At 36.5% G+C, this 27826-nt stretch overlaps 1 protein-coding gene across 1 annotated transcript in view; it reads right to left on the bottom strand.

The window, feature by feature from the left end:
* LOC306855031 (kinesin-like protein KIF21B) overlaps positions 1-27826 on the bottom strand; it is an 85924-nt gene that overhangs the window by 47714 nt on the left and 10384 nt on the right. Inside the window, exons 2-8 of the mRNA XM_079393417.1 lie at positions 10578-10800; positions 8677-8859; positions 6485-6628; positions 6063-6194; positions 5562-5729; positions 4679-4794; positions 2698-2893 (exon numbers count right to left, since the gene is read on the bottom strand). Of these exons, the coding sequence (XP_079249543.1) occupies positions 2698-2893; positions 4679-4794; positions 5562-5729; positions 6063-6194; positions 6485-6628; positions 8677-8859; positions 10578-10800 (1162 nt within the window). The remainder of the gene's footprint in view (positions 1-2697; positions 2894-4678; positions 4795-5561; positions 5730-6062; positions 6195-6484; positions 6629-8676; positions 8860-10577; positions 10801-27826) is intronic.

Below are 27826 nucleotides of genomic sequence, written 5' to 3'. Positions count from 1 at the left end.
ATGAAGTATCATGTCTGTGCGAACAGAGTGAGCGGAGGTATGCAAATACATATGTTTACAGGCAGGAAGACATTTTATGATCCTACACCTTCCACAGATTAAATAAATAAATGCATATAAATTAGTGCTGTCAAACGATTAATCGCGATTATTCGCATCCAAAATAAATGTTTTGTATACATAACATATGTGTGTGTTCTGTGTATATTTATTATGTATATAAATACACACACATACAGTATATATTTTGAAAATATTTACATTTACATGTCTATATTTATATTCATATAATTTATATAATAAATTAATATATAAACATCTTATTTTTCTTAAATATATACATGCACGTGTGTATATTTATATAAAAATAATAAATATACACAGAAAACATACATATATTATGTAAACAAAAACTTTTATTTTGGATGCAATTAATCACGATTAATCGTTTGACAGCACTAATATAAATACATTTAGACCACTTAACTTAGTGACGACTGACGAGATGTGAAGAGACTTTCAACCAGCATAACAAAAAATGTTTTGAACCAAATCATCTACCCTGCTTTTAAGAGTTGTTTGAGTAGATTTTACAAAAATGTGCGAAAGAGATAAGAATTTGCAAACAATTCATAATGATGTTTTACATACAAATAAGATCATACATATCGTAATTATATCATTATATTATATCGTAAGACTAAGAATTTGTGGGTAAAAAGTCACCATGTCCAACCCTAACCCGTCCCTCAAGAGGTGTGCAACTGGATCGTACAAAATCATACAAAAGAGGTGCTGAAATTGTGATTAATGGTGACATTTTACCTACAAACCGGATGTCTTTGAATATGATCCAATGAATTCATATGAATTGTAGGTAAAACGTCACCATGAAAGCCCACCCCTAAACCTAACCATCAAAAGGTGTGCGAGTAGATCGTACAAAATGTGTGAAAGAGACTAGGGATGCACGATATTGGATTTTTGCCGATATCCGATATGCCAATATTTTTCAACTCTTTTTGGCCAACACCGATACCAATATATTTTGTTTGGAAACAACACCAAGTCTCTCCTGTGCAGAAATGATAAGCAATATACTTTTAATTTTGGTTAGTTTTTAACAAGAACTTATTTATTAGAATTAAATAAAAAATAATGAAGGTTTTTTTAACAGTACATTGAAGCTTTGAAAATAACTATAAATCAACTATATCAATCGCTGCATTTTTCCCCCAGAAAGATGCAGTTAGCCCTAATATTTTATTTTAAGATTTAACATTTGTAGATGGTCTAAAACAAAAGTTGTAAAAATTCTGAAAATCTTTTAGAGCTCATGATTTGTTTAAAAAATAAAACATTACATATTAATGAATAAATCAGTATATATAAAATTATTTAATTTACAAGTGTCATGTTTTGTGATTTTTTTCTTCATGTAAGCTATAGCTTCAGAAACAGTCTAAATATTATTTGTGTAGACTATTTTACTTTTAATTTAATTAGAAGTAAGCCAACAGCGCTCCCTACAGATTAAAACTCCTTACAGAACGGGCATTAGGACCTGGGGGAGGCTGTCACTGCTGCCGCTGCACGTGTTATTACTGTTTACTCTATCACACACCGAACGCGTCATTCTGTACGTGCTTTCACAGATTAAACCCAGCGATCCAAAACATTCAATCCAATCATCATTCAGACAAAACTTTGCTTCAAGAATGAGCCACACTGCTGACGTGATCCAATCACTAGCACACTCTGAGCACATGTGAGTTAACCCATTCCTCTTATCGGCAAGAAATATCGGCATAATTTTTCATATCAGGCCGATGCCGATATTTACATTAAAAGCCATTATCGGCCGATTCCGATATCAGTCCAATAATATTGTGCATCCCTAAAAGAGACCATATGAATTTGTATGATAGGTAAAAAGTCAGTATGAAGGTCCGAACCCAATCCCATCCCTCAAAATGTGTAGGATAAAATATCACCATGAAGGTCAACCCATAAGCCTACCCCTAAAACTAAACTCAAGAAGTGTGTGAGTAAATGTGCAAAAGAGAAGATACGAATTCGCAACCAATTCACGAGGACATTTTACATACAAATCATACATCTTTGTGTAAGATCATATGCATTTGCATGATTGATAGGTGAAGGTGACCCCATTCCTCAAGAGATGTGCGATTAGATTGTTCAAAAGTGTACTAAAGAGATTGTACAAATTCATACGAATTTGTACAATTTGAAGATAAAACATCAACTAAACCTAACCCTCAAGCTAATGTGAGTAACAAATTCTTACAAATCTTTGTAAAGATACTTAAAAAATTGTCAAGAGATTGTGTTGGTGGAAGGCGAGATTTTTAGCGTAAAATTACTTTTTTCTGGCTGTTTCGGAAACTTAGCCTAGAACACTTGGAATATAGTGCAAAAGTAGCATGGAATACTTATGTACTTTTTGTTAGTATTATTAGGAGCTCGACAGCTCAGTCACCCATTCACTTTCATTGTTTTGAAATGAACAGCCAGGATATTCTACAAAACATCTCTCTTTTTTCCACAGAAGAACATTTTTCGATATGGGGGCGAGTAAATGATTGTCCATTTGAATTGTTCACTTGAGGGTGGGAAAAGACGCCTGGAGACTAACTCTTCCCAGAATGCCACGACCCTCCAGGTCCTTCTCCTTACCGCTTTGTACTCCATGATCTCCATCTGTAGGCGTGCGATCTCTGCTCTCAAGGCACTGATCTGCTGGCTGGTTTTGTCCTGGTTCACCATCACTTTGTTCTTGATGTTGCGAGCCCGATTGGCGTACTTCAGTGTGCTCAGGGTCTCCATGAAGTCACGGTCAGAGGGGCTCACGCAGGCAATCATCACAGTCCGACTAGACAGATACAAAGGAATTCATAAGGGTCTTTCACAAACACACACAAGGCAAACAGATAAAACACAAACAGATGACAGATAAACACAAACACGCTTTCATGGACTGCACACGCTGCCCGCATATTTTTGTGGATGCGGCTGGGATTGAATGTCTTTGTCTGTCTGCAGTCCCTTATGTTTAATTCAATCAACTCCCCCTCTGAACCCACATCATAAGAATATATGGGCAGTCTGTGCCGTCCACTGTGGGCTGAGAGACCCAAGCGCTGCGCCTCCACGCAGATTGATGCAGTGCACTGTTAGCATGCCTAACCTTCAAGACACAATGACTGCACTGTGCACAGCAACGTTTACAAGTGTGTGAACTTGCATGGACAATCCGAGACCTCTAAACTAAGTGTAAGACAAACTGTCTCAACAATGACAGAAGTTAAAGCTTTCAAGATATAGTATCACATAGGGACTAAATAATTAGGGCTTAATACCCTATACCCATATTGTATAGAGGGTGGGAAAAATAATAAGATTTTGCTTCACCCCACTCCTTTTCGGACACTTTGTAATGTATAATGTCTTTGGGACGTGGTTTCTCCTTGGTTTATATATTTTGTTTTATATTGTGTTTTGTTCGAAAGAAAGAAAGAAAGAAAGAAAGGGCTGTCAATGTATTGTTAATTTACTGAAACTGATGATTTGAAAATACATATTAAAAATGTAAAAAAGTATATAAAAAATATATCAATAAAATATTTAAAAATCTTAAGTAATCATGCCCCCTGTACTTGTATGTACATTATGAAGTAATTAGGGCTGTCAATTTAATGTTACGTTTCTGAGATGAATTATTCAAAAATACAAATTTATATTTTTTAATTATAAAATAAATAAATCTCAAATAAATTTAAAAATAATCCCAATTAATTATGCCCACTGACTTGTATGTACAGTACATTCTGAAATAATTAGGGCTGTTAATTCAATGTTAATGTTCTGAGATTAATTATTTAAAAATACAAATGAATAATATATTATATTATATTATATAAAAAAATAAATGGATAAATTTAAATAAAATCGCAATTAACTATGTCCCCTGATTTGTAAATTCTGAATTGGGTCTGTTTAATATTTATGGAGATTAACTATTATAAAATAATACAAATAAAATATATATAAAATAAAATATTTTTTAAATGATATTAATGAATCATGGCCCTTGTTTAAATTCTGCAGCAAGTCATAAAAATATTTAATTATTCCATGTAAATAAGCATAAGCGAAACAATAAATGTGTCATAATAAAAGAGGTGGGGTTAGAAGTAGGAATGGTCTGTATCTTAATTTAACAAAAATAACAATGTGTATGTGCATGTAAAGACTATGCTACATAAATAAACTGAACAATGTTTTATTTCACATACAACAATAACAGGTGTAATATGTGTCTTGTAAAAGGTGTGGTACAGTAATTATAATTAGCAGTTTCTTAAACAACAATAGAAGTCAGTTGGAGGTCCACAAAGCTATCTTCAGTACAACCTGAAAAACTTCATAGCTTCATAACAGGACTACTGTAAATATCTTTTATATATCTAAAAATGTCACAAATTAGGGGTATGGTAATCTATAGTAATTATAATTAGCTTAATTTAAGACAATAAAGCTCAAAGGGAGTTACCTAGTATGATACAAGTACACGTGTGTGCAACTCAACAAAAACGTCTTTTAATTTGACACGGTGTTCCCAGTGAAAATGTGACACTTGTGGTGTATCAGATGTTACCTGTTTCCTCCCAGCGAGTCCTGCAGCAGGCGTGTGAGTTTGGAGTCTCTGTAAGGCACATGGCCTGCCTTCTTACTCTGATCTCCCAATGCACTGATCACATTACCCAGGGCCAGCTGCCAAACACACACACACACACACACACACACACAGAGAGAGAGACCCGGTCACGCTCCATCGCATGCTGCTATCGAAGATTAAAAGCTTTTAAATGGGCTCTCTTACAAATGAGTAACTAGGCTTTAAAAACAATAGAGCTCTATTGGGCTCTGGGCTCTCCGAACAATGGCTCTTCTTGGCTCTCTTCCAGTCTTCAGCTCTACTTCAGAACACTTTCACAATGTAATTACCTTTCCTTCCCTTCATCTACTCGGATAACTTTACCAGCAAGACAGTGAGAGTGCAGTAATGAATGTAGAAGGATGCAGAATTAATGCAACATAAATTTCACACCTTAGTTAACATGGATAAACTTGACTCAGCTAAAAAACCTGTCACACTTATAATGAAGTGTAGGACTTTGAAAATCCCTGACGAAGCCAGTTTTGTGGTGTTGGCTTAGTGCTGAGAACTTTCTGGAGTGTTTATCTACTCATGGTTAAAGGGTACTCATAACTTTTGATATGTAGTGCATATAGATTTGGATTTCTGAAGCCAAATGATAGACCAGAATTTAAATAATTCAGTTTTTCATTCCATCAAAACATTGTGTCTTGATAAACAAGGTAATGCAAATCACCTTTAGATGACAGAATGCAAGCAGAAAAATGGCCCTAGGGGAAACTGTAGTTGTCAGGGGACCATCCCGGTGCCTAGTTCCTATTTCTGAGTTCCTAAAACTCACCCGGTGTGAAAGCCACTATACTCTAAATATCACACGTACCAGGCCACAGTTGATAGAGATGCCCTCTCTCGCTCTCTCTCCTGTGGCTCCTGTGCGCTTGAGCCGCTCTGATCCAGCCAGGTCCACAAAGTGAAACTTAGCAGTGAGCGTCTCATACTCGGGCTGAGAGATGGAGTCATCAGACACACCATTCATCTCTCCGTTCACCTGGAAGAGTTAAAAAACAACTGCAGCTGTAAGCTACTAACACAAGCATTTTAAAATTACAAATGCAAAATTATGTGCACAACCGTCACCATCCCTGCATTTTTAATGTGCGCTGACATGTTCAGTGTTGATGTTTCTATATAATTACTCTGTTTTCTACCGCAGCAGTCTGAGCTCTATGAATTTTAATACTTTAAAACTTACGACCTGCTTAAACTCGTTAATGGCTTTCGAAATGCAGTTTTAATGAATATTCACACGTGTTGTCAGATGTTGTTGGCAGCACTGTGAGCATCTAAAGCGGCTCCTGACTGATGTGTTGATGTGCTGTACCTGTGGCTGCGGGCAGACTCTCATCTGGCAGAGGTGGATGGTGAAGATGGCATGAGAGCGGGAGCTCTGGGCGTTCATCTGCGTGCTGGCGGTGGTGCGGGAAAGAGCGCCCAGCTTCAGACACTGCAGCAGCTGAGGAGAAAGCACACAGTACTGTTATTATGCTCACTAAAGCTTGCTATTGTCCTCAAGTCATCGGGTAATAAGAGCCATTTAAAACAAATAAACGAAGTCAACAATAGCATTACATTCACAAAGCATTTCACCTCCATCATCTGTCACATTTCTGAGTGAAAACACATAATCAATGGGAAATAACGTTAGGGTGGAACTGTGACAGTAGCTGTTGTCAAAACAATGCAGCAATTAATGTCAATGTTTATTTCATTGACTCCAGTAAATAACCCAGGCAGATATCTGACCTCCTCCTCTGAGCTGACCAGCCGTGAGGTCACTCCGGTGGTGTAGATGCCTCCGCTCCCATCCTCATGGACCTTAATGTTGGACTTCCGGCCTCGAGCCTCAGGTGTGCTGTCGAACAGGTCCAGGATCTCCTCGTTATAAAGCTGCAAGACAAATACACACACTCCGTAACATTTAGAGGGCAAAGGTCAAAGAGGTCAAAAGGCCAGAGCCTTGCATGTTCGACCTCGGGAATCCCAGAGACCACACAAGCTGATGACAAATAAATGGTAACATAACTCATGAGCAAAACTACAACTGAAGAGAGAATGAAAAAACAAAAAGAAGTGGACAGGGCTTTCCCAGCTTCCCTCGCTTGAGGAAGTGACACAGAGGGACTTGATAAAATCTATTTAAGGTTCAAAACAATAAATCAAACTGCTAACATAGAAAAACAATGCACAAAGGAGTTCTGGAAAGGACAAGACTAATGAAATAAGGGCACTTTAATGCCCTATTAAAGCCACCCCAAGGGACGGCGACTGCTCACTGCCGCAGGACTTGAGACAAATCTGTCGAGTTATTCTCCACAGCGAGCCGCGGATCTGCTGAAAAAACAGCAGCCTGTGCCAGACAGCAAGCGTTAAAACGGCCCGTTACAGGTTTAAACTCATTACCTAGGCCGGGACTTTACACGAGGAAGGGGCTAATCGGTTTACAGCTACACTGCTGTCTGCGCAGCCTGCCAGCTGAGCGCCTCTTCCCGTCTAATGACTGATTGAGTAATGTTTCCTATACTGTCATCGAGAGCAGTTGCTTCTCAATCACACTCAGGTCGAGTCTATCTGACTGAACTGTTACCAGACTCCAGCCGTCTGTCATCATACGCAATGCACACTGCAGAAAAGAGTTTATGAAGTTATAAATAAAACAAACACTGGAGTACTTTTATGAGAAAATACTATTTCAGCCTTTCTTCTCAGAAACGAGTAAGTATAGAAGCTTATGTAATAACGTAATTGCAACTTTTTTTTTTAACTCCACTAGTAATTTATTCATAATTAAAGTTTTTTTGAGAGTTTATTACTCACAATTTGGACTTTTAATTACTATTCTGGGGGGGAAAGTCTAAATCAAAGGATAGTAAGTGGAAATTGAACTTTTTTATTTTTTATTCTGTGGTGGAAATAAGCTTAATATTAATGCATTGAATTAAATGTGAATTGTTTTGTTATTATTTGTGAAATTTACTAGCAAATTTGATTAAATTATTTGACAATTGTTTCCAAAAGTAAATCCAAAACATTTTTTTTTTTCAGTGCAATTCGACTATAATCATGGCAACCCATAAAAATAAAAGTTCGGTTTAACTTGATGAAATTGTGACAGAAATATATTACTTTTGTACAGTAGAATATACATCTAAAGGTACTAATAATACAAATGATAAAATTACTACAACACTAATTTTTAAGAAATAATCACACAATTGTTCTTTAATTTAAAAACCTCTGATATACTTGTACAGCACTTTGTTTGCCAAAAAATAAAAGGGTTTGCTTAATTTTCACTTGATTAAAAGCTTATTTTTTCATTATTTTTAATAAATTTTTTTTTTTTGCTTATTAAAATAAATATTTCATTTGATTATCAGAAAAATTTAAATAAACAATTGCTGAAAAAAAAAAAAAAATCATGGGGCAAAAAATCAATTTATTGTTGTAAAAAAAGTAATACATTATTAACTTGTTTTTATCAATTCGATTGATTAGACATGCTTTTTCATTATTACAACTTAATTGAACCACCACGGAATCCAGAAAAGTGAAAGCATAAAACACAGAATTTGGTAAAAATAAAAGCAAAAACAGTAAAAACAGAGCCCTAAAAGTATTGCTTTTGTTAAACTTTTAATAAATCGTTGTTAAATTGTATACATTTCATGATTTAAATTAATTAACCATGCTTTTTGATTACTTAAATGTAATTTAACCATTAAAGTGTAGAAAAATTCAAACTGGGAAAGAAAAAAAAACAAAAACAGGATAAAGAAAAATTGGAAAAACAGCTTTTAGAGAAAAACAAAACCCAATTTGGGAAAAAACTAAACTGATTTCATTGGGCCCTATAAATGGCAGCAAAACTACCACAAAAAAAAAAATAAATAAATAAATAAATAAAAAAAATATTTCTATATTTGATGAAGTCTCACCTCCAGGAACTGGGCGCTGACTTTGAATTCTGGCAGGGGCATGCCGGCGCTCTGTGCATCTAGTCTGCGTTTCTGGATGCCCTGGAAGAGATGTTGCACGGCCCGTGGGATGATACCCAGCTCTTCCTCTGAGATGCTTACATCAAAGCCAGTGCCCATGGTATAAGTCTTTCCTGAACCAGTCTGCAACAAACATCAAAAACATGCACAAAATCCATTACAAGAATAAAAATGAATAACACACAATATACAATCATATATACACACACAAAAAAAAAAAAAAAAAAACACAACTAGTGATTAAAAGGGGCAATTAAATTACAATTCATTCGTTTCCAGAGGTCTGCTTATAATTCATCAAAAAGAGTCATAATTTAGATATAAATGGGTATTTTCTACCTTGAATTTAGCCTCTGATTTGAACGCTCTCTTGATAGGTGTATGACTGCTGAGACTTCAATTGAAACGCCCCACTGCTGTGATTGGCTAACAGCAACTACGCTACTAACAGGCACAGTGTGAAGTTCATCATTTAGTCACTGGCTTGATTCACTAACGCATAAACAGCAGTAAACCATTGTGCGACAAAGAACATCTTTACATGAGTACAAACTGTAACCAAACAATATTTAGTCATTGTAATATGTGACCTTGGACCACAAAACCAGTCATAAGGGTCAATTTTTAAAATAAATAAGCTTTCCATTGATGTATTGTTTGTTATAATGGCACCATATTTGGCTGAGATACAACTATTTGAAAATCTGTTATCTAAGGGTGCAAAAAAAATCTAAATATTGAGAAGATCGCCACTAAAATAGTCCAAATGATGTTCTTAGCAATGCATATTACTAATCAAAAATTAGGTTTTGATATATTTACAGTAGGAAATTTACAAAATATCTTCATGGAACCTGATCTTTACTTAATATCCTAATGATTTTTGGCATAAAAGAAAAATCTATAATTTTGACTCATACAGTGTATTTTTGGCTATTGCTACAAATATACCCCAGAGACTTAAGACTGGTCTTGTGCTCCAGGGTCACATATCAGCATCAAAGCATTGTCAATGGATGACGGTAGTTATGCATTTGTCACTGTTTGACTGTAATAAGATTTTCACAGGCATCTAATCAAACAATTGCAAATGTTAACAAGATAATATCATAAGTTGGCATTTAAAATGATGTGAATATCAAATCTATTGAAACCATATTTACTCAGATTAAGGCCCAGTTTCACAGACAGGGTTTAGACTAAACCAGAATTAGGTCATAGTTCAATCAGGACTTAAATCATTTATATAAACATGCTTAGAAAAAAACATTACTGGTGTGCATCTTGAGACAAAACAAAGGCACTGATATATTTTAAGATCAATCAGTGCAAGTTTATTTCAACTGAAACAGCTCAGACTTACATTTTAGTCTAGGACCAGGCTTAAGCCTTGTCTGTGAAACCAGGCATATCTGTAATTATAATTAATCATTTAATTAAAAAATATTTAATACAATATTATATATGAATAGAATAAAATATAAATAATTGAATTAATAAATTGGTCATTTTAATGTGCATGCTGCTTTTTGTCCATTTCAAAGTTATTAATATACAATCTGTTGAAGTTTTCTAGGTTTCAAGAACCTTAAAATGTTTATGACATTTTCAGGCCAAATTTTCAGCGCGAGAGGAAAAGAGAAAGGTCACAGGGTCACGGCAGACTGGCGGTGAAGTGTTAGTACTAATTGAGAGAAATTAATGAGCTGACCATATGGATGTGCATTTGATATGATTCAGGTAAAGTGTCAGTTCTAACTCATCTGCCATTTCTGGTTCACAATCAGTGTAAACGCCGTTTTATCAGTTGTCCAAGTGTAGACAAGTGTGGTAGATCTTACTTGTCCATAAGCGAAGACGGTTGCGTTGTATCCCTCGAAGCAGCCTTCGATCAGCTTGTGAACACAGGCGCTGTAGATCTGATGCTGCTGAGCGTCCAAGTCAAACACAAAGTCGTACGTAAAGGCCTTGTCTTTACCCAAGAGCAGCTGGGGCTCCCCGGGAGTAACGACGGTGCAGATGTGACATCCCTCAATCTTTTCCTTTGCCATCTGCGGCCGGATCCTGATGAAAAGAACAATACATACAAAAATGACAACACATAATAACAAAGGCAAAGAATCATGGACAAATCTGCATTCAAGTCATGTCAGAATTAGCATATTTGACGATCTGCTCTGCCACAGAAACTACTAAATTCCAAGAAATTAATGGTTCAGTGTTTAAAGAGAGACAGCTAGCCAACTCTTAAGTCTAATAAAACAGGATTTTAAATTTGATCTGAAATAAAGAGAAAAAAAAGAAATAGGAATAGACAGATAAAGACAGAAGACTTGTGTAAAGTAGCTACCAAACTATCTTAGACAGTCCCCATGTAATTAAGAGCTTTCATTACATTTTGTTTTAAAAATAAATCTACTAACAGGGAACTAAATCTTTTTTTTATTTATTTCTTTATAAAATAAATAAAAAATATTTTTTTTTTTTAATCAATAGATTTTATTGTTTTACTCTTGTCCTAAATAGAGACTTTCAATCTTATACTAGGAAAATCCATTTAAAAAATAAAAACACGCTTAAAAGTATCATAATTTAAACAAAGAATGACCAAGCAAAACATTAAAATAGATTTTAAATAGATTTTTACTGTAATGTGAAATCTACTTAAATGTTTAAAAAAATACAACTGTCCCACAGTTGTGGCATAATTTTCACCACACAGAGCAATTTTACTTCTAATATATTTGATCAAAATTAAGTGTACCAAGTGTTTTCAAGGAGTGTTTGTCATTGAAGAGTTGAAGAGTATGCTTGAGATGGAATATGCAAGAGATACTAGAAATTAAAGCATGAATCACTATTTTTACTGTGCATTATGCCATGCTACTTTTCCATTTTTTTTCTATGTAAATGTGCTAGACAGATTGCGTTCCATGTTTTTTGTGGCGTCTCGCACCTGAGTGCCGCATTTTTAAGACGATATGTCAAATTTCAACCTGCTCAACAATGTCAGATCCAAAATCCTGGACCAATCAGAAGACCCTGAAGGCGGGGCAAACGTTGCAAGCTTTATGTACAGTAGCAAGCACTTTCATTAACGGACAAGTGAATACTTGCCAAGTTAACATCAAGGTTAATTAAATCTCCATTGTATAGTAATGACCACTAAGTTGAATTAGACCCCATGGCTCCTTGATGATAACAGCCCTATTGTCCTGTTTTTGAGACACACAGACAGAGATGATGTTACGTGTGGACTGACCACCACCTTCTCTTTTATATGTATTTATATGAATGAGGACATACCACAGGCTAAGACTATTGTTTTTATACAAAGTCATTTCGAATTACAACAGACCAACCCTAATGGCCTAGAGTCCGAAATTTTCGCACGTTAAAAAATAAATACGACCTCACGTTGTTGTAATCACGTTTGCACACTGCCTCTGAAACTTTCGTCCGTCAAAAAAAATTCGGATCAGGTTTGATTTTCTGCGTTTTCGCATCCGTAGCATGCATTTTGATAGGAAATGGATGGGGAATACGAAAAAACTGAACATTTTGCATGCGAAAATTTCTAACTCAGTGTGCAATGACCGTAACTGCCCCAAGTAATTATTTTTAAGTAAATGCAATAAAACATATTTATGTAGTCAATAATTAGTTTATTTATAAACAATTTATCAAAAGTACTATTCATTTCATTAAAGGAATCGTTCACCCAAAACAAAAGATCTGTCATTAATTACTCTCCCTCATGTCGTTCCAAACCCGTAAGACTTTTGTTAATCTTCGGAACACAAATTAAGATATTTTTGATGAAATCATAGAGCTTATCTAGCTTACCAGATAAATAATGGAGCAGCGGGCACATTTGCATTGAAGCAATAACGAAGAGTCAAAAAACGACTGAAGACTCACACCGTGTCTACACCGGATGCGAGCGGTGCAACAAAATACTATAGAACCCATTATAATCAGTGATGCTGTCTACACTGGATGTGGCACGACATGACAAATCCCCGACAGTAAACTGATGCCTTGTTCGGTTTATGACTTTCTGACAAGTGATTTGCAATGCCCGCTTCGTCACATCCAGTGCGGACAGCCCAAAGCTGTTGGTTTATTTTGGTAAAAAAAAAAAAATACTTTGCCTAGCAGAAGTTACGAATGGCTGGTAACTAAAACATTTAGTAGCCCAATTGGCAGGTGAATGAAAAAGTTCAAACCCTGTTTCCAGCACATTTTAACAATTCTGTGATAATACTGATAAATGTGATCATTTTTGTCACTATAATCATGATAACAAATGTTCATAACGTCACATCCCATCACATCCCTTGTCTATGCAAAAATGTCCCCAGAAATGTGTTAAATTTGACTATATATATATATATATAGTCAAATTTAACACATTTCTGGGGACATTTTTGCAAAGCCAACTACAAACACACACCACAAACTCCAAAGTAGGTCCTTGAGTTACGAAGCAAAACATGAAACACACCACAAACACAGTATAAGTAGCAGACACGTCCCAGCATATGGTAGTCACATTTAAACCCTAATTCTGGGTGTTACATTGATCATTAGCATCTACAGCTGTGACGGATGCACAAACCGGTCGAATGTGGCAGGAAATGAGAGAGAACCGTGAATAATCAATTAGCAAGAGCACACATGCACAGAACGCAGACCCAATCCCTTCTGCTTCACACACACACGTCTATCCAAATCTACCCATCCTCCTCTCTATCCGGCCTCAGCTGGGCTTTAGCCTCTTTCTTTTATCCCGTCCCACAGTCAGGGGATCCGTAATCTATAGTGCATTGATCAGGAGGACAAACACAACAAATGAGGCGCTCCCCTGAGAGGATCACACACTAAAAATAACCCCACGCTGGAGGATTACACATCCACTGCATCCTAACCTGATCCTAGACCAGCTTACGCCACTGAAATCCTGCAAAAGAGTCCTCCAAACTGTTTTCAGATCAGTGTGCGAAGGCACATCCTTATCGGCTTGATCGGTTTATCCTAAAGAGCCGTGCAATTTATAATTTCCTGTGAGATAAACTACTAAACATCTTGAGGAGATTATTAACGCTTTGCTAAATAATTATGTTGATGTTCCAAAGAACAAAGACATTTCATTCCCACAGGGCCTGGGGTTTTAATAGGGTTGCTTTCTCTAAATAAGGCCTGCTAATGCTATCAGTGTCATTATCAGTTTTTAATTACGCAAAAAGATGAACCCCAAACACTTTAGATGAGTCAGAGACAAAATCCCATAAAACTACTCAAGTATATCCTCAAATAGCAACCTATTTCACACGCCAATGTGTCAAGGCAATTCAGAATTTGACTCAAGTGTTTCTGCGGGACTCTAAAGTGGATTCATAAACAAAAAAATCAGATGTTGGGCCTCCCAGTTTAATATCTGCAGTGATCCATCATTTGCGTCTGACAGTCATGACACCCACACATGACAGAAACGCTCCTCACACAAGACGCATCTGTCCGCCTGCTGTCTCCGTGTGTGTGTGTTTGTTTGTTTACGTGTACGAAAAACAAAAGGAAGTGTGTCATCAGTCTGCTTTGACTGCACTTCCTGGTCTGCAGAGGGAAGTTCTCTCCACATCCTTCTGTTAAAGCGGTCTGAGATCAGTGTGAAGCCACCATAACCACAAAGAGTCATGTTTAAAGTAGCTTTCTCCCAAAATGTGGCATTTTAACGCTAATAGTTTACTCTAGTTATAAGATGGCAGCATTAGAGGTGTATCGTCCAAGTATTGATGGATTTACAATGGGAAATTTTTGATAGAGCAAAACAGAACAAAGGAATAAAAAAAAAAAAAAATATATATATATATATAACCTCACAATTTCAAAAGTATAGGTGTAAGACATGAAACTTTAAATGCGTCAACATGACTCTGTTGTTGTAATATTGCCTTCAAGTCTTGTATATGCAAAGTTATTTCTAATCATTCATCTCCTGCCGTAACTATGCAAAGCCAGAAAACCATGTACCTTTCAAACAGTATAGAATATCAGGAAGGGATGTAAAATGTAACAAAGTTTGGTTTACTTGGAGAAAACCACTTCAAACCACTTTTAATCCACTTCAAATGTTGACTACTGTGTGTGTACAGGCTATATCACATGGCCATTATAAGCAGATATGGCGATTTTGGCTTTCGTAACATTATTTTGTAACATTTGTGTGTCTTTACTGTCAATTTTTATCAATTAAATGAAGAAAAAGTAATCATTTGCTGCTCTGTTTTCGGCTTATGTACCTAGCTTTGGCAGTATTGTATTACTTCAGTCATATTTTGAACTGGAATAGGCTATATCTTACGGACTACAAACTTGGATAGTAACGAATTGGTATTGGTAATGAATTTATGAAAATATTTCACCTAGAACAACTGTCCTACCATGAAAAGGATGATTTAGAAACTTTTTACAGCTAAAATAACACTTCAATTAAATGTAAAAATAAATGTAAAAAATACATAAAAATTAAAATGTATGATAAATAAATACAGCTCCCTCTCTGTCTAGATTTGTATTTAATTGTATACATTTTTTATATTTGTAAAATGTTTACATTGTCTTCATTTAAAAAAAATAATACATTTAAAAATATATAAATATGAAAAATGTACAAAATATTTCTACATTTGAAGAGTTCAGATGCAGAAGCCATTTGAAATTTTCTTCTAAAATGAGCATTTTTCTTAGGCTCCTAGGTTTATGTTCAGTTATTTCACTTTAATGGCAATAAAAAGAACCTATTCGTTGTCATTAAAGTGAAATTACTGAACCTACACATGGCACTCAGACCTGACCTCTTCCTTTCTTTAATATATACATTATTTATTTATTTTTTATATAAATTGTATGTACAATATGCTTTTTTACCCATTTTGGCCAACAACAACAACAAAAACTGCTGAATGCTTTCTCACTACACTACAAGCTTTTCTCTGAGCTGTGCTGATGCCCATAAAGTACTAGCCTTGGCACACACTTCCATGTCTTTTTGTGGTTTTGAGAGACTGCTTTTAAAAGAAGTGATCCTGTGTGTGTTCAACCGGTGAGTGAGACGAATACAAAATGCCTCTGCTGGAGGCAGACACAAAGCCATGCAGTAGACGAGCGGTCATTCAACTCCTTAAGATTATGGTTTGTTTGGGGAAGAACCTTGCATCAGTTTCATAAACGGGTGCGGGAAATCACGTCTGTGATCTGGCTGTGAAAGGGTCCATCACGAGAGGAAATGGAGGTCTGTTTCCTGCACTGCCGCCCCTCCCTTATGACCCACTGATCTGTTTTTCCAGGCGCTGGTCAGAGAGAGTGAAAGATGGGAGGAAGAGTTTGCTTTGGATTTGGAGGGGGAGGTGATGATGTCAAAACAATCGTGCTTTACTTCCGTATTACTCGTTTCATAACTCATAAACGTAAGGCCGTATAAACTTGAAAGATTTGGTTGTAACGGTTTATTGCCAGTCGAATGGCTCTTGGCTTGGGCCCTTTAGACCGGGGCACTGATGAGGTTCTCCATCCATAAATGTTAATTGGCGATACTCAACTGCCCTTTTATGTGGGCGACTTTGCATTACAGTAAAAGATATCAGACCGAATATTTCCATAAAACTGACAGTAAGTCAAGTTTAAACACTGTTTGTTGATAAAGAGACCTCGGCAGAGTGATCTTTGACTGGAGTGACACAGTTCTGACAGAACTAGACAGAAGTGCATGTGTCTCCGTGTACGTTCATGTGGCCCGCTGTCCTCTCATGTGATTGGATGGCCATCCTTGCATTTTTCTGTCTTTCAGATCCTGTTTTCATCCCGCACGTGGCTGGTTGATCGTACCCTCGCACTCTTCAATTTCCTGAAAACAAAGCCCAGGAATGTTGGGCGGCCATCCAAATATGCACAGATATAAGTTTATGTTGGCATTGCAGTGAAGTGCATCTAACTTAAAGTGATATGGAAGCTTTCACTCAAAAATGAAAACACTGTCGTCATTCCAAACCTGCATGACTTTCTCTTTTCTGAACACTAAAGGAGATATATCTTGACCCTATCTATCACTACAGTGTAATTCAGTGGTCACCTAACTGTTTGGTTATCAACACATCCTTCAAAATATCTGCTTTTGTACAGTAACTTTGTAAAAACAAGATAAAAATGGTATTTAACTTTTCTATGGGGTGAGATATTTTATAAAATATGAAGGTTGCATTTTGGTTAAATTACTCATATTATATACATACATAGTCAAAGCCAAATGTATTCAGACACCTTCAACATCTCTCACATTATCACAGTTTATTCGCTACAGTTAAGAAAATGGTAATAAAATATGACAAGAACTAAGAGTTAAACTGTGTCAGACCAAATTGATCGTGACAATGTCAGATAACTTTGATAGAAAGGTATGTAATGAATTAGGTTGAATAGCTGTCAGCTGTTACATTTAAATATTTGTGCTTAACGTTAGACTGAATTTATCAAAACGTATATTAAAAAGTGTAAATATTTTATTTAAAACGTATATATTTAATCCATAAAACACTTAACGTTAATGTCAAAAGCTGTGTTACAATAATGAATTTTAGCAAATGTTGGCGTGTTGGATGATATTTTTGTGTTTCCGTGCCGTGAAAAGATATGAAGAGAGCGCGCGGTCTTTCTCTCTTTTAAGAGTCATTATGCTTAATACGACTAAGGTTAACCACAGTAAAGCTCCAGAGACAGATCCTCTCCGAAGACCTCGTTGGCCATCGGGACAAGACCACGGGAACCAGACAAGTCCTCTGCTCAATCGGAGCTGTGTTGCAGCCTAGAATTAAACCACGCCATGCTGGTTTCGTCTGGCCAGAGGAGAACCTGTGCCTGGTTTCTCCCGAGCCTTTGGATTGCTTATTTGGGGACGCTTGGCTGACTGCACAGACATTATTGGAAGAGAGCTGAACTGGATGATGTCAACACTGAATCACCAATGAACTGACTTAAACTGGAAAAATGACTCTTGCATTATTGACAAACTATTGTCCTGTTTGACTCCGTAAAGCTGCTTTGACACAATTAGTGTTGTATAAAGCGCTATATAAATAAACGTGACTTGACTTTATATACTCTAACACCTTGTCTTATTTTAGTCTTAGTTCATTAAAGTTTCGACTGAATTTTTCAGTTGTATTACAGATGTAATGTTTGTCAACTGGAGCTTTAAAGGGATAGTTCACCCAAAAAAGAACATTTGCTGTTAATTTACTGACCCTTAGGTCACTTTTTTTTCTTCATTCCTGTTTAGTCTGTATGAAAAATTTTATAAATGGAGATTGTTATGAAATAAAGGCTATTATGTGTCGTAATGTGTGTGTTTTTAGTGATTGATAAACACCAGTTAATAATTTTGTTAAACTATAAAAATACATGTTTATTTATTTCTTACGATAATTGCCAAATAATCAATCTTATTTGAGGTAACGTATAAAACACATGGAGAAAACGGTTAAATTTTAATTGACATAACTTGCTGTAGTTTTCTAAATGTTTGACCAATTAAAACATTTTAATTGAATGGACTCTAAAATTAGTTCAGTAAAGGTTGAGCCAACTAAAAAAATAACAATTCAGATAACATTTTAAAGTCAGAAATTGACTGAACGTAAACTTTCTGTGGAACTAGTTACTAAATAATAATTAGTTGAAACCACTTGAAATTTTTTACAGTGTATATAGGCTATATATTATAATGCTTTGCCTTATATAAGACCTTAGAAAGATCCCAACCCTATTGACCATCTGCAGAGGTGTATCTCACACACACTGAACACAAGCTAACAAAAGGTGATGACATCAGTACAAACCCTGCAGTTTGGCGGCCTTTTACTGTCAAATTCATCATTCAGCAGTTCCAAGTCTCCAAAAAACAAACGCTTTAGTCTTTTGATTGAGGCATTGACTGAACTCCAGCGGCGCACAGAAGCCGTCTGGCTGATAAGATTAACTGTGTCCACTCCATTGAGGAGTCTAGTGGAAAAAAAACGCCAGAGGACCAATCAAACCAATAATAGGCTTTTATCTCTTTTCAGCGCCTGTGTGATGGGAATGGGATAGAGAGAACACCGCACACACAATCTTCAGCTTGTAGGTGTGAAAAGCCAAGCGACCCATCCAGGATTTCCTTTGACAGATCTGACTGCTGGCGAAACACTTCTGAATAAACAGAAGTTTTCATATTCAAAACACTCCAGATTTGGATCATATTTATGTATGCTACACATTACCTGTTCTCTCACATTTTGAATGCGTTCATGTTATGATTACGGCAAGAACAGGAAAAGATTGGCTCAGGAAGGGCTTTGGAGAGCAACACCGAACTCCCATCCGGAGCAGAACTGTCTGTCCGCACTTTTCTCAGCGAGTATCTCTCTAAACCATCAGCATGATTTGCATGAAACCCTCAGAAGCATAGACATATATAGAAAGCTCATTTCCCATGCGGTGTTCTTTCGAATTACTAATTTAAATAATAATAACTACCAAAAGCTACACACACTTTTTTGTGCTGAGGTCCACTTATGATTTTAGTCAAACAGTCATAATTTAGGTTCTCCCAGACCATTTTCACCCTCTCTCCGACTAACCGTGCCATCTTTGACTCTTGTTTTCTGAAGGCTCTAACAGTTTGCACTGCCCCGTTCTTCACTAACAGCCTCTTTGCAAAGCCTGTATTACATTAGGACAGCTTCACAAAACAATCTGCATTAAAATGTGTCACTGATGCAAATATTTATATGTTATGGATAGATAATGATAGATGACTAATATTAAAATTGAATGCGACTTTGTTTAGATAAACTCAATCAATAATAAAAAAATAAAAAAATGTTTTATATGCCACAAGCAAATTTATGCATTACATATACAGCTGGAAAAAAGAATATTATTTTCGAAATTTACTAAATATAAAAATAATTATTTGTGTTTTAATGTAGTTAGTCGGTCAGTTTTAAATTTTAGCTTACTGGTTTTTTTTTTTCATTTGTTTTAATTTTACTAATTGTGTTACTTCAAATTAACCAAAATTCAGTTTCTGATTTTCATTAATGTAACATTTAGATTTTATTTCGGCTTTATTTCAATTACACACACCAATTTTTTTATAGTTTAAGTCAGTTAACAATAACACTATAGTTTAAAATGTGGTTAATTATGTGTAAATGAATGAATCTGATGTCAAAACGTTTCAGAACAAGACATCTTTTTTATTTCAATAAATGCTCTTTTTGGCCTGAGGAGGAGGTTTTGAGAGCTGAAAGCTACGTAATGCATCAAGCTCTTTTCAAGCTAAATTAGATGAAGGAAAATTAGATTTCTCATTACAGGCCCCTTTAAGCATATTAACAGATGAATACAGACTGTAGTTCGACCTCAAACACACACGCGGTTTAATGTACGGACCACAGCGTAAAAAAAAACACACACACAGACTTGGCTACCATGCCAAGGACAACAATCAGAATCCGCTTACAGTGTGTGAAGTGTGTGTGTGTGTGTGTGTGTGTGTGTCAAACAGGTGTACGCAGACGGCAAACACACACTGGCAAACTCGTGAGACATCAGGAACATGTCAGCAGAATTTACAAGCTGATTAATCCCCGCGACTCTATGAGCCCGACGCCCAAACACAACAGTTAAAGGACAATAATTCTTGGCTGCATCACATAAATGACTTCACAGATCAGCGTTTTATCCTGAAGGGTCTTTTTTTTTTTTTAAGATTTATTTTTGGCTTTATTAGTTTAGGACAGTGTAGAAGTGACAGGAAGCAAAGTGAGAGGGGGGGGGGGGATTCGAACTTGGGGACGCCCGTAGCACAACAGTGCTATATGTATCCACGCTGTCCGGTCTGAATTTCTTTCTTCTTTTGAACCCAAAGAAGATATTTAGCAGAATGTAACTGGTAGCCATTGACTTCCATAGTAATTCTTCCATAAAGTACTATGGAAGTCAATGAATACCAACAATTGGTTACCAACATTCTCCAAAATATCTTCTTATGTGTTCAAAAGAAAACAGAAGATCATTTTGGGTTTGGAACAACGGCCAAAAATATAAGCCCCAAATATATATTTCATAATGTACATGGCGCCCCGCACCGCCCGGCAGTGTTCAGCACGCAGGTTTCACTCTCCTCGTCATTGAGCAGTATGACGCTCCGCTCAATATTCTGCTCTATGAATGTGCGTTCCGCTTATATACCGCTCATACTCACCGGAAAAAGCAAATAACGCACTGACGGGAAATTTCTATGTAGTATACAGTGGGGGGAAAAAAATATTTGATCCCCTTCTGATTCTGTACGATTGCCCACTGACAAAGAAATGACCAGTCTATCATTTTAATGGTAGGTTTATTTGAACAGTGAGAGAGAATATCAACAAAAAAATCCAGAAAACGCATTTTAAAAAAAGTTATAAATTGATTTGCATTTTAATGAGTCAAATAAGTATCTGATCCCCTATCAATCAGCAAGATTTCTGGCTCCCAGGTGTCTTTTATACAGGTAAGGAGCTGAGATTAGGATCACTCTCTTAAAGGGAATCAGCCCAGAACTACACGGGAGGATCTGGTCAATGATCTCAATGCAGCCGGAATCATAGTCACTAAGAAAACAGTTGGTAACAGACTACACCGTGAAGGACTGAAATCCTGCAGCGCCCGCAAGGTCCCTCTGCTCAAGAAAGCACATGTACAGGCCCGTCTGAAGTTTGCCAATGATTCAGAGGAGCACTGGGTGAAAGTGTTGTGGTCAGATGAGACCAAAATCCAGCTCTTTGGCATCAACTCAACTCGCCGTGTTTGGAGGAGGAGGAATGCTGCCCATGACCCCAGGAACACCATCCCCACCGTCAAACATGGAGGTGGAAACATTATAAATTGGGGGTGTTTTTCTGCTAAGGGGACAGGACAACTGCACCGCATTAAAGGGACGATGGACTGGGCCATGCACCGTCAGGGCTAGGGCATTGAAGCCAGTCAGGACATTGAAAAAGGGTCATGGATGGGTATTCCAGCATGACAATGACCCAAAACACATGGCCAAGGCAACAAAGGAGTGGCTAAAGAAGAAGCACATTAAGGTCCTGGAGTGGCCTAGCCAGTCTCCAGAACTTAATCCCATAGAAAATCTGTGGAGGGAGCTGAAGGTTTGAGTTGCCAAACGTCAGCCTCGAAACCTTAATATGACTTGGAGAGGATCTGCAAAAAGGAGTGGGACAAAATCCCTCCTGAGATGTGTGCAAACCTGGTGGCCAACTACAAGAAACATCTGACCTCTATGATTGCCAACAAGGGTTTTGCCACCAAGTACTAAGTCATGTTTTGCGAAGGGATCAAATACTTATGACTCATTAAAATGCAAATCAAATCAATATATAACTTTATTAAAATGTGTTGTTTTGGATTTTTTTGTTGTTATTCTGTCTCTTACTGTTCAAATAAACCTACCATTATAATTATAGACTGATCATTTCTTTTTCAGTGGGCAAACGTACAAAATCAGCAGGGGATCAAATCATTTTTTCCTCACTGTACCTGTTCCTGTTTGCAGTAGCACTACTGTGCTGTAACATGCTGTAGTACAGCTGTACTGGGCAACGCTGTTAAAATGACGCTCTCGTGACGCTATGCTCTGCTCACATGCTCTGATAATAATAGATTTGTATGACTATAGATTATTTGGACAAATATAAAAAATAAAAAAAAGTTATATCTGATTCTGTTGTATGGAAATTAATAAAAATGTATATATTGATATTAAATATTAAAAGGTAATACTTTACAATAAGGTTCCACTAGTTAATGTATTAACTAACATGAACGAACAATGAACAATACATTTATTACAGCATTTATTAATTTTACTTGACATTAGTTAATGAGAATACAGTTGTTCACTGTTAGTTCATGTTAATTCAGAGTGCATAAACTGTTAACAAGCAAAACTGTTGATTTTCATAATGAATTAGTAAAATATTGAAATTAAATAACTAAGATTAATAAATGCTGAAGAACTATTGTTCATTCTTAGTTCATGTTAACTAAAGTAGTTAACTAATGAAGCTTATTGTAAAGTGTTACCAATATTAATATCAATTCCATTCAGTTTTGTGTGTTTTTTTTATTCGGTATTATTAAAATTGCGTTATTAAAAAGTCTTACAAAATTACTTTATAATATTTAAATACAATAATAAATAATCATTACAAAGCATTTTCGGTTTTTAGTTTTCGGCTAAGTGCATCCAAAATTTTCATTTTCGGTGCATCCCTTGTTTCAGCTTTTGAGAAAAGCTTCTTAAAGGGATAGTTCACCCAAAAATGAAAATTCTGCTATTAATTACTCACCCTCATGTTGTTCTAAACCCATAAGACCTTCAATCGTTTTCGAAAACAAATTAAGATATTTTTGATGAAATCCGAGAGCTTTCTGACTCTCCATAGACAGCAACGCAACTACTACATTCAAGGCCCAGAAAGATAATAAGGACATCGTTAAAATAGCCCATGTGACATCAGTGGTTCAACCTTAATTTTATGAAGCTACGAGAATACTTTTTGTGCACAAAGAAAACAGAAATAACTTTATTCAACAAATTCTTCTCTTCCGTGTCTTTGACGCGTGTTCACGACAGAACCACGACGCATGATTTGTTTATTTTTAATAATTTTGTGTTTTAGGTTTTAATATTTATTAGATTTCATTTTTAATGGTTTGATAAAATTTTTATAATAAAAACTATGTATTTTCAATTCAACAACAAAAAAAACACTGAAATGTAAAGAAAGTTCTCAAGTGAAAAGAACCACGATTAATAATCGTCACTATAATTTTGATTACCAGTTTAAACATTATTGTGCAGCCCTATGCTAATCTACAGCCCCAACTAACATGATGTTTCCTTCTCATCTGGAGACCATCAGATGAGTGTGACCTCTGTTGACCCCCAGGACCTGAAAGAGACATGGGTTTGTGCATCCTCAACCACAAATAAGACCTCAGAGCTAGTTAAGAGCCCCAGTTTCACACGCTGCGTCCGTATGTGTCGGGGTATGAGTGTGTGTGTGACCTCTCGTCGCCCTGAAGGCCCCTTTTTGAAGGTGGAGAGTCTCTCCAGATGTCAGATTTCCTTCCCACAGTCCGGTTTTCCCACTTCCACCCACACCAAACTGCTTCCACCAACCTTTTTCTCTCTTTTCATCCTCCTACTACAGATTTCTTCAGCTCTAAACTGTCCTCTACTCCATCTCTGCCTCTATCCTAAAGTCAATCCTCCAAAATGATTCTCATATCCTCTCTCGCTCTCCCGAGTCACGCAGTCATCGTCCAGATACAGGCATATGATGCAAAGGTGTTCTAGAGATTAGGATTAGCCTGTCCTGTCATGCACATGCGCATAAACACACAAAAAACACATACGGACACAAACACACACCTGGTGATGTGTGTAAACAGCTGCTGCCAAAAGTCCATGTGCCTTGATTATATCTGCAGCGTTTCATCTCACGTAAAGCAAAATACGGTAGGTTTTGGCATTGCATTGAAGAAATCATAAGAATGTAAACAGTAAAGCACGTCACCCTGTGCGTGTATGAGAGAAATAGAGATAAAAGTGTGTTTGTGGTGTTCTTGGACCTCTCAAGGAAGAGGAGGATGTCTGGAGCTTCACCTCAAACACACAGCAGCACCTCCTTTTTGCCCTTTAGACAAGAGGTTATCAGACCGCTGGATTTAACCAAACAGAAAACTCACCCCAGCTCCTGCTTGTCTTAAACCATACTGGAGAGTCTCTGATCCATATACCTCAAGAAAACAGTGCTAATGTGTTACATAATCATATCATGTTCATATTCCAGTGTTTTTATGAGCAAGATAACAGGCAAGTGAATAAGTCAAGAGAAGAAAATAAAAAAACACTGAAAACCATACTATGATTTGGCACATGGACTCATTTTATGACTATTTGAATAAATATTAGTTCACCAAATCACTTGAGTGCAAAGTCAAGTGGTGCAACTAACATCAAGTGTTAGAATAAATGGACCCCTATATAAATTCAATTATTAATGAATGATAAAGTTTGAAAATAATAACAAATGTGTACACTGAATATAATCAGTTTTAAAAAAAATGGTTTTACTTGGTTACACCACATGACATTTTTAAAGTCATTGAATATCATTTTTCTTGAAAAAAAAAAAAAAAGTTATTTTAAACCATATGAAAGCAACATGAATACCAAGTGACCTTAGCAACTGCAAACTAATGCCTTGACAACCAGCCACAACACCCTTTCACTTAAACCAAATGAAATTAATTTCAATTTAATCGACAACAAGCTACAAACACGTTCATAGACAATAAGCTGAAAATAACAAAGGACATACATAAAATGTATTTATACCATCTTCTGTTTTGAAATATATATAAATGTAGAAGCTTTGAAAATCATTTGTCAGTTGTGGGCGGCAGGGCTCTATTGTTTCACTGACATATATTGAGCAACGGCTTGTAAATGCTGATCTAAGTTTTCTCCGAGTGGGCCATAAAAAGCTCTTGTTTATCTCAAACAGGTAATGGATAGAAAGCGGACGGCTATTCTGTCACTGCACTTCCTGTCTTCTGTATTTAGAGTCACCAAGGTGGCTCTGTTTTGGCTGCCACTCTGGTGCCTGCGCAGGTAAAACCTGTAAAACCTGAGTCGTGTGTAAACCTGATACAGCAGCACTGAGGTGACACCGCATTGATAATTGTCTTTGAAGTCAGAGAATGAGGGGAATTGTTGCTCAGTTCATTAAAGGGCAGTTAAGGGGGGATTGAATGCGATACTGTCCTGATGGGAATTAGTCCATTCAGAGGAACCAGAGCTTTGAATCCTGAAAATATTGTACTAAATAGGCAACAACAATGACTTTGAATGGTTTCACTGTGAATCTCCATGGGAGCTGGAGGACAGAATAGCTGATACTGGTGTACTAGTGAATCCAAGTTTTGTTTAGAAAAAAAATTAACGTTAAGAGTAATGGTTAATAGTGCTGTTTCATTATATCACACTGGACAAATAAGTCAAGTTGAGTGCATTTATTAGTGGACACAGTACACTAACTTTTCAAAGAGATTTTCTCTTCTGCTCACCAAGGCTGTATTTATTGGAACAAAAATACAGCACTAAATATTAATATTGTGAAATATTTATACGATATTCAAGAACTGTACCCAGCTCAAATTTTTGATTTTTTTTATATTATTTCTGTTGAACGAAACATAAGTGAAGAAGAAAGCCAAAATATTCAATGCCATTATCATACATTTATTGAGTAATCCAATAGTTTGTAGAGGGGGGTCAAAATGACAATATTCACCTGAGATACAGAGCCAAATTGCAGGGGGGTAAAAAATATTTCTAGAAAGATGGCAGCATCATTATATTAGTTTTACACAAAGATTGATAGGTTTATTAGTAAAATCTGTTGACTTTAGCAATCTTTGTTACATTATGTGCCAATAGTGACCATTTAAAAATGGGCAAAAGCACTTTTTGCAAGTGACCCACGTTTTTTAGCACCAAAAATGTGCACAATTTAACAATTTATCTCTGGAACTGAACCATACAGGGCCTTAAAAATTAAGACACCAAAAGGAAAGTTTATTCAAGCCCAAAATCTAAAAGGGCATTAAGGCATCTTTAATACGTCTTGAGTTACAGGCATGCAAACTTTGGAGAAAAGAAAAAAAAAATGAAAAAGTACTTTCACAGTTTTGAATGGTCACCATTGACATCAAATGCATCAAAGCTGCTGTTTGGAGAAAGGTGAAAACTGTCATTTTATTGTCAAAATAGTGGATTAGTAAATATTCATCCATGACATTTAATATTTTGGCTTTTTATTGACAAAATCAAAATTTTGAGGCAGGGAAATTTTGGAAATTGTTGATTTGATACCACATGACCCTATTCAAAACAACCAACATTTGTTCTAAAATAATAGTTAATGTGACCCCTTCAAAGTGCTTTGGGCCATAAATATAAAGAGTAACATAAGTAAAAAGTAGTTATGATGTCGGCTTAATGGAAATGTTCACCATGAATTATAAAAAGCAAGATTATGGTCATCAGAGTCCTAAAAGCCAGGCAACATTTTAAAAATGATTCAGTAAATGGTCGTTGAGTCCTCTGAGCATCAGCGTTTCCCTTTGCGAGCCGGTCATTTCCCAATGCGTGCAACCCATTATTGATCACATTGATTTTTACAGAGAGCATGGAGCTCTACATCATGGATAGGCATTATTCACAGTACTAAACCACAAGAGCCAGACAGACTTTTTTTCAATGCCTCGTGGCTAACATGAACTTGACCAAGCATCTACTTTCCACGATGCATCTCAACCCTTTCATCGTAGCGTCCACATATGCATGGAGACTCCGCAGCTCTGCAGGTGAATAATAGCCTAGCGTGCAAACATCTGCTACCACAGACGCCATATGAATCTCCTGAGGACCAGAGGAACGGACGCTAGTAGACCATCATATGGTGAAACGGGAGATTCTGGCTTGGTTCTGGAGTCCCTTTGTGATTTTGGCAGACTTTGGGATTTTCATCTGCGCCATACTTTACCTGAGAGAAAGTGAAAGGACAGGCCGCAGCAGGGATGTTGGCCCACCTCATTTATTAAACGAGGGGCAGCTGGGAAAAACAGGTGAGGAAACGAGCAAGTGTGGATTGCCAAGGTCCCATTCTTCCCAGAACAGACTTGCCAGTCATACTGTTGCCAGGATATTCTAAGCCCAGACACAAAGAACAAGAGCAGACAATCATATCTAAAGGGGCTTTATTGTACTGCAACGCATTCTAGTTCCTCAGCGCATTATGGTCTCTCTGGGCAGCCTGAGAGTGTAATTGAAAAGCTTGAGGTATAGTACCTACATGCTCTCTCGCTCGCTAAGTCACTTTGTTAGATTGCTTAATCTCCATAACTCAACATACAAGTAGCGCCTGTG

The sequence above is a fragment of the Barbus barbus genome, assembly GCF_936440315.1.
Source record: "Barbus barbus genome assembly, chromosome: 35".
Lineage (NCBI taxonomy): Eukaryota > Metazoa > Chordata > Actinopteri > Cypriniformes > Cyprinidae > Barbus > Barbus barbus.
The sequence above is the reverse complement of the archived record's forward strand: the minus strand, read 5'-3'. Positions and strand labels throughout refer to the sequence as shown.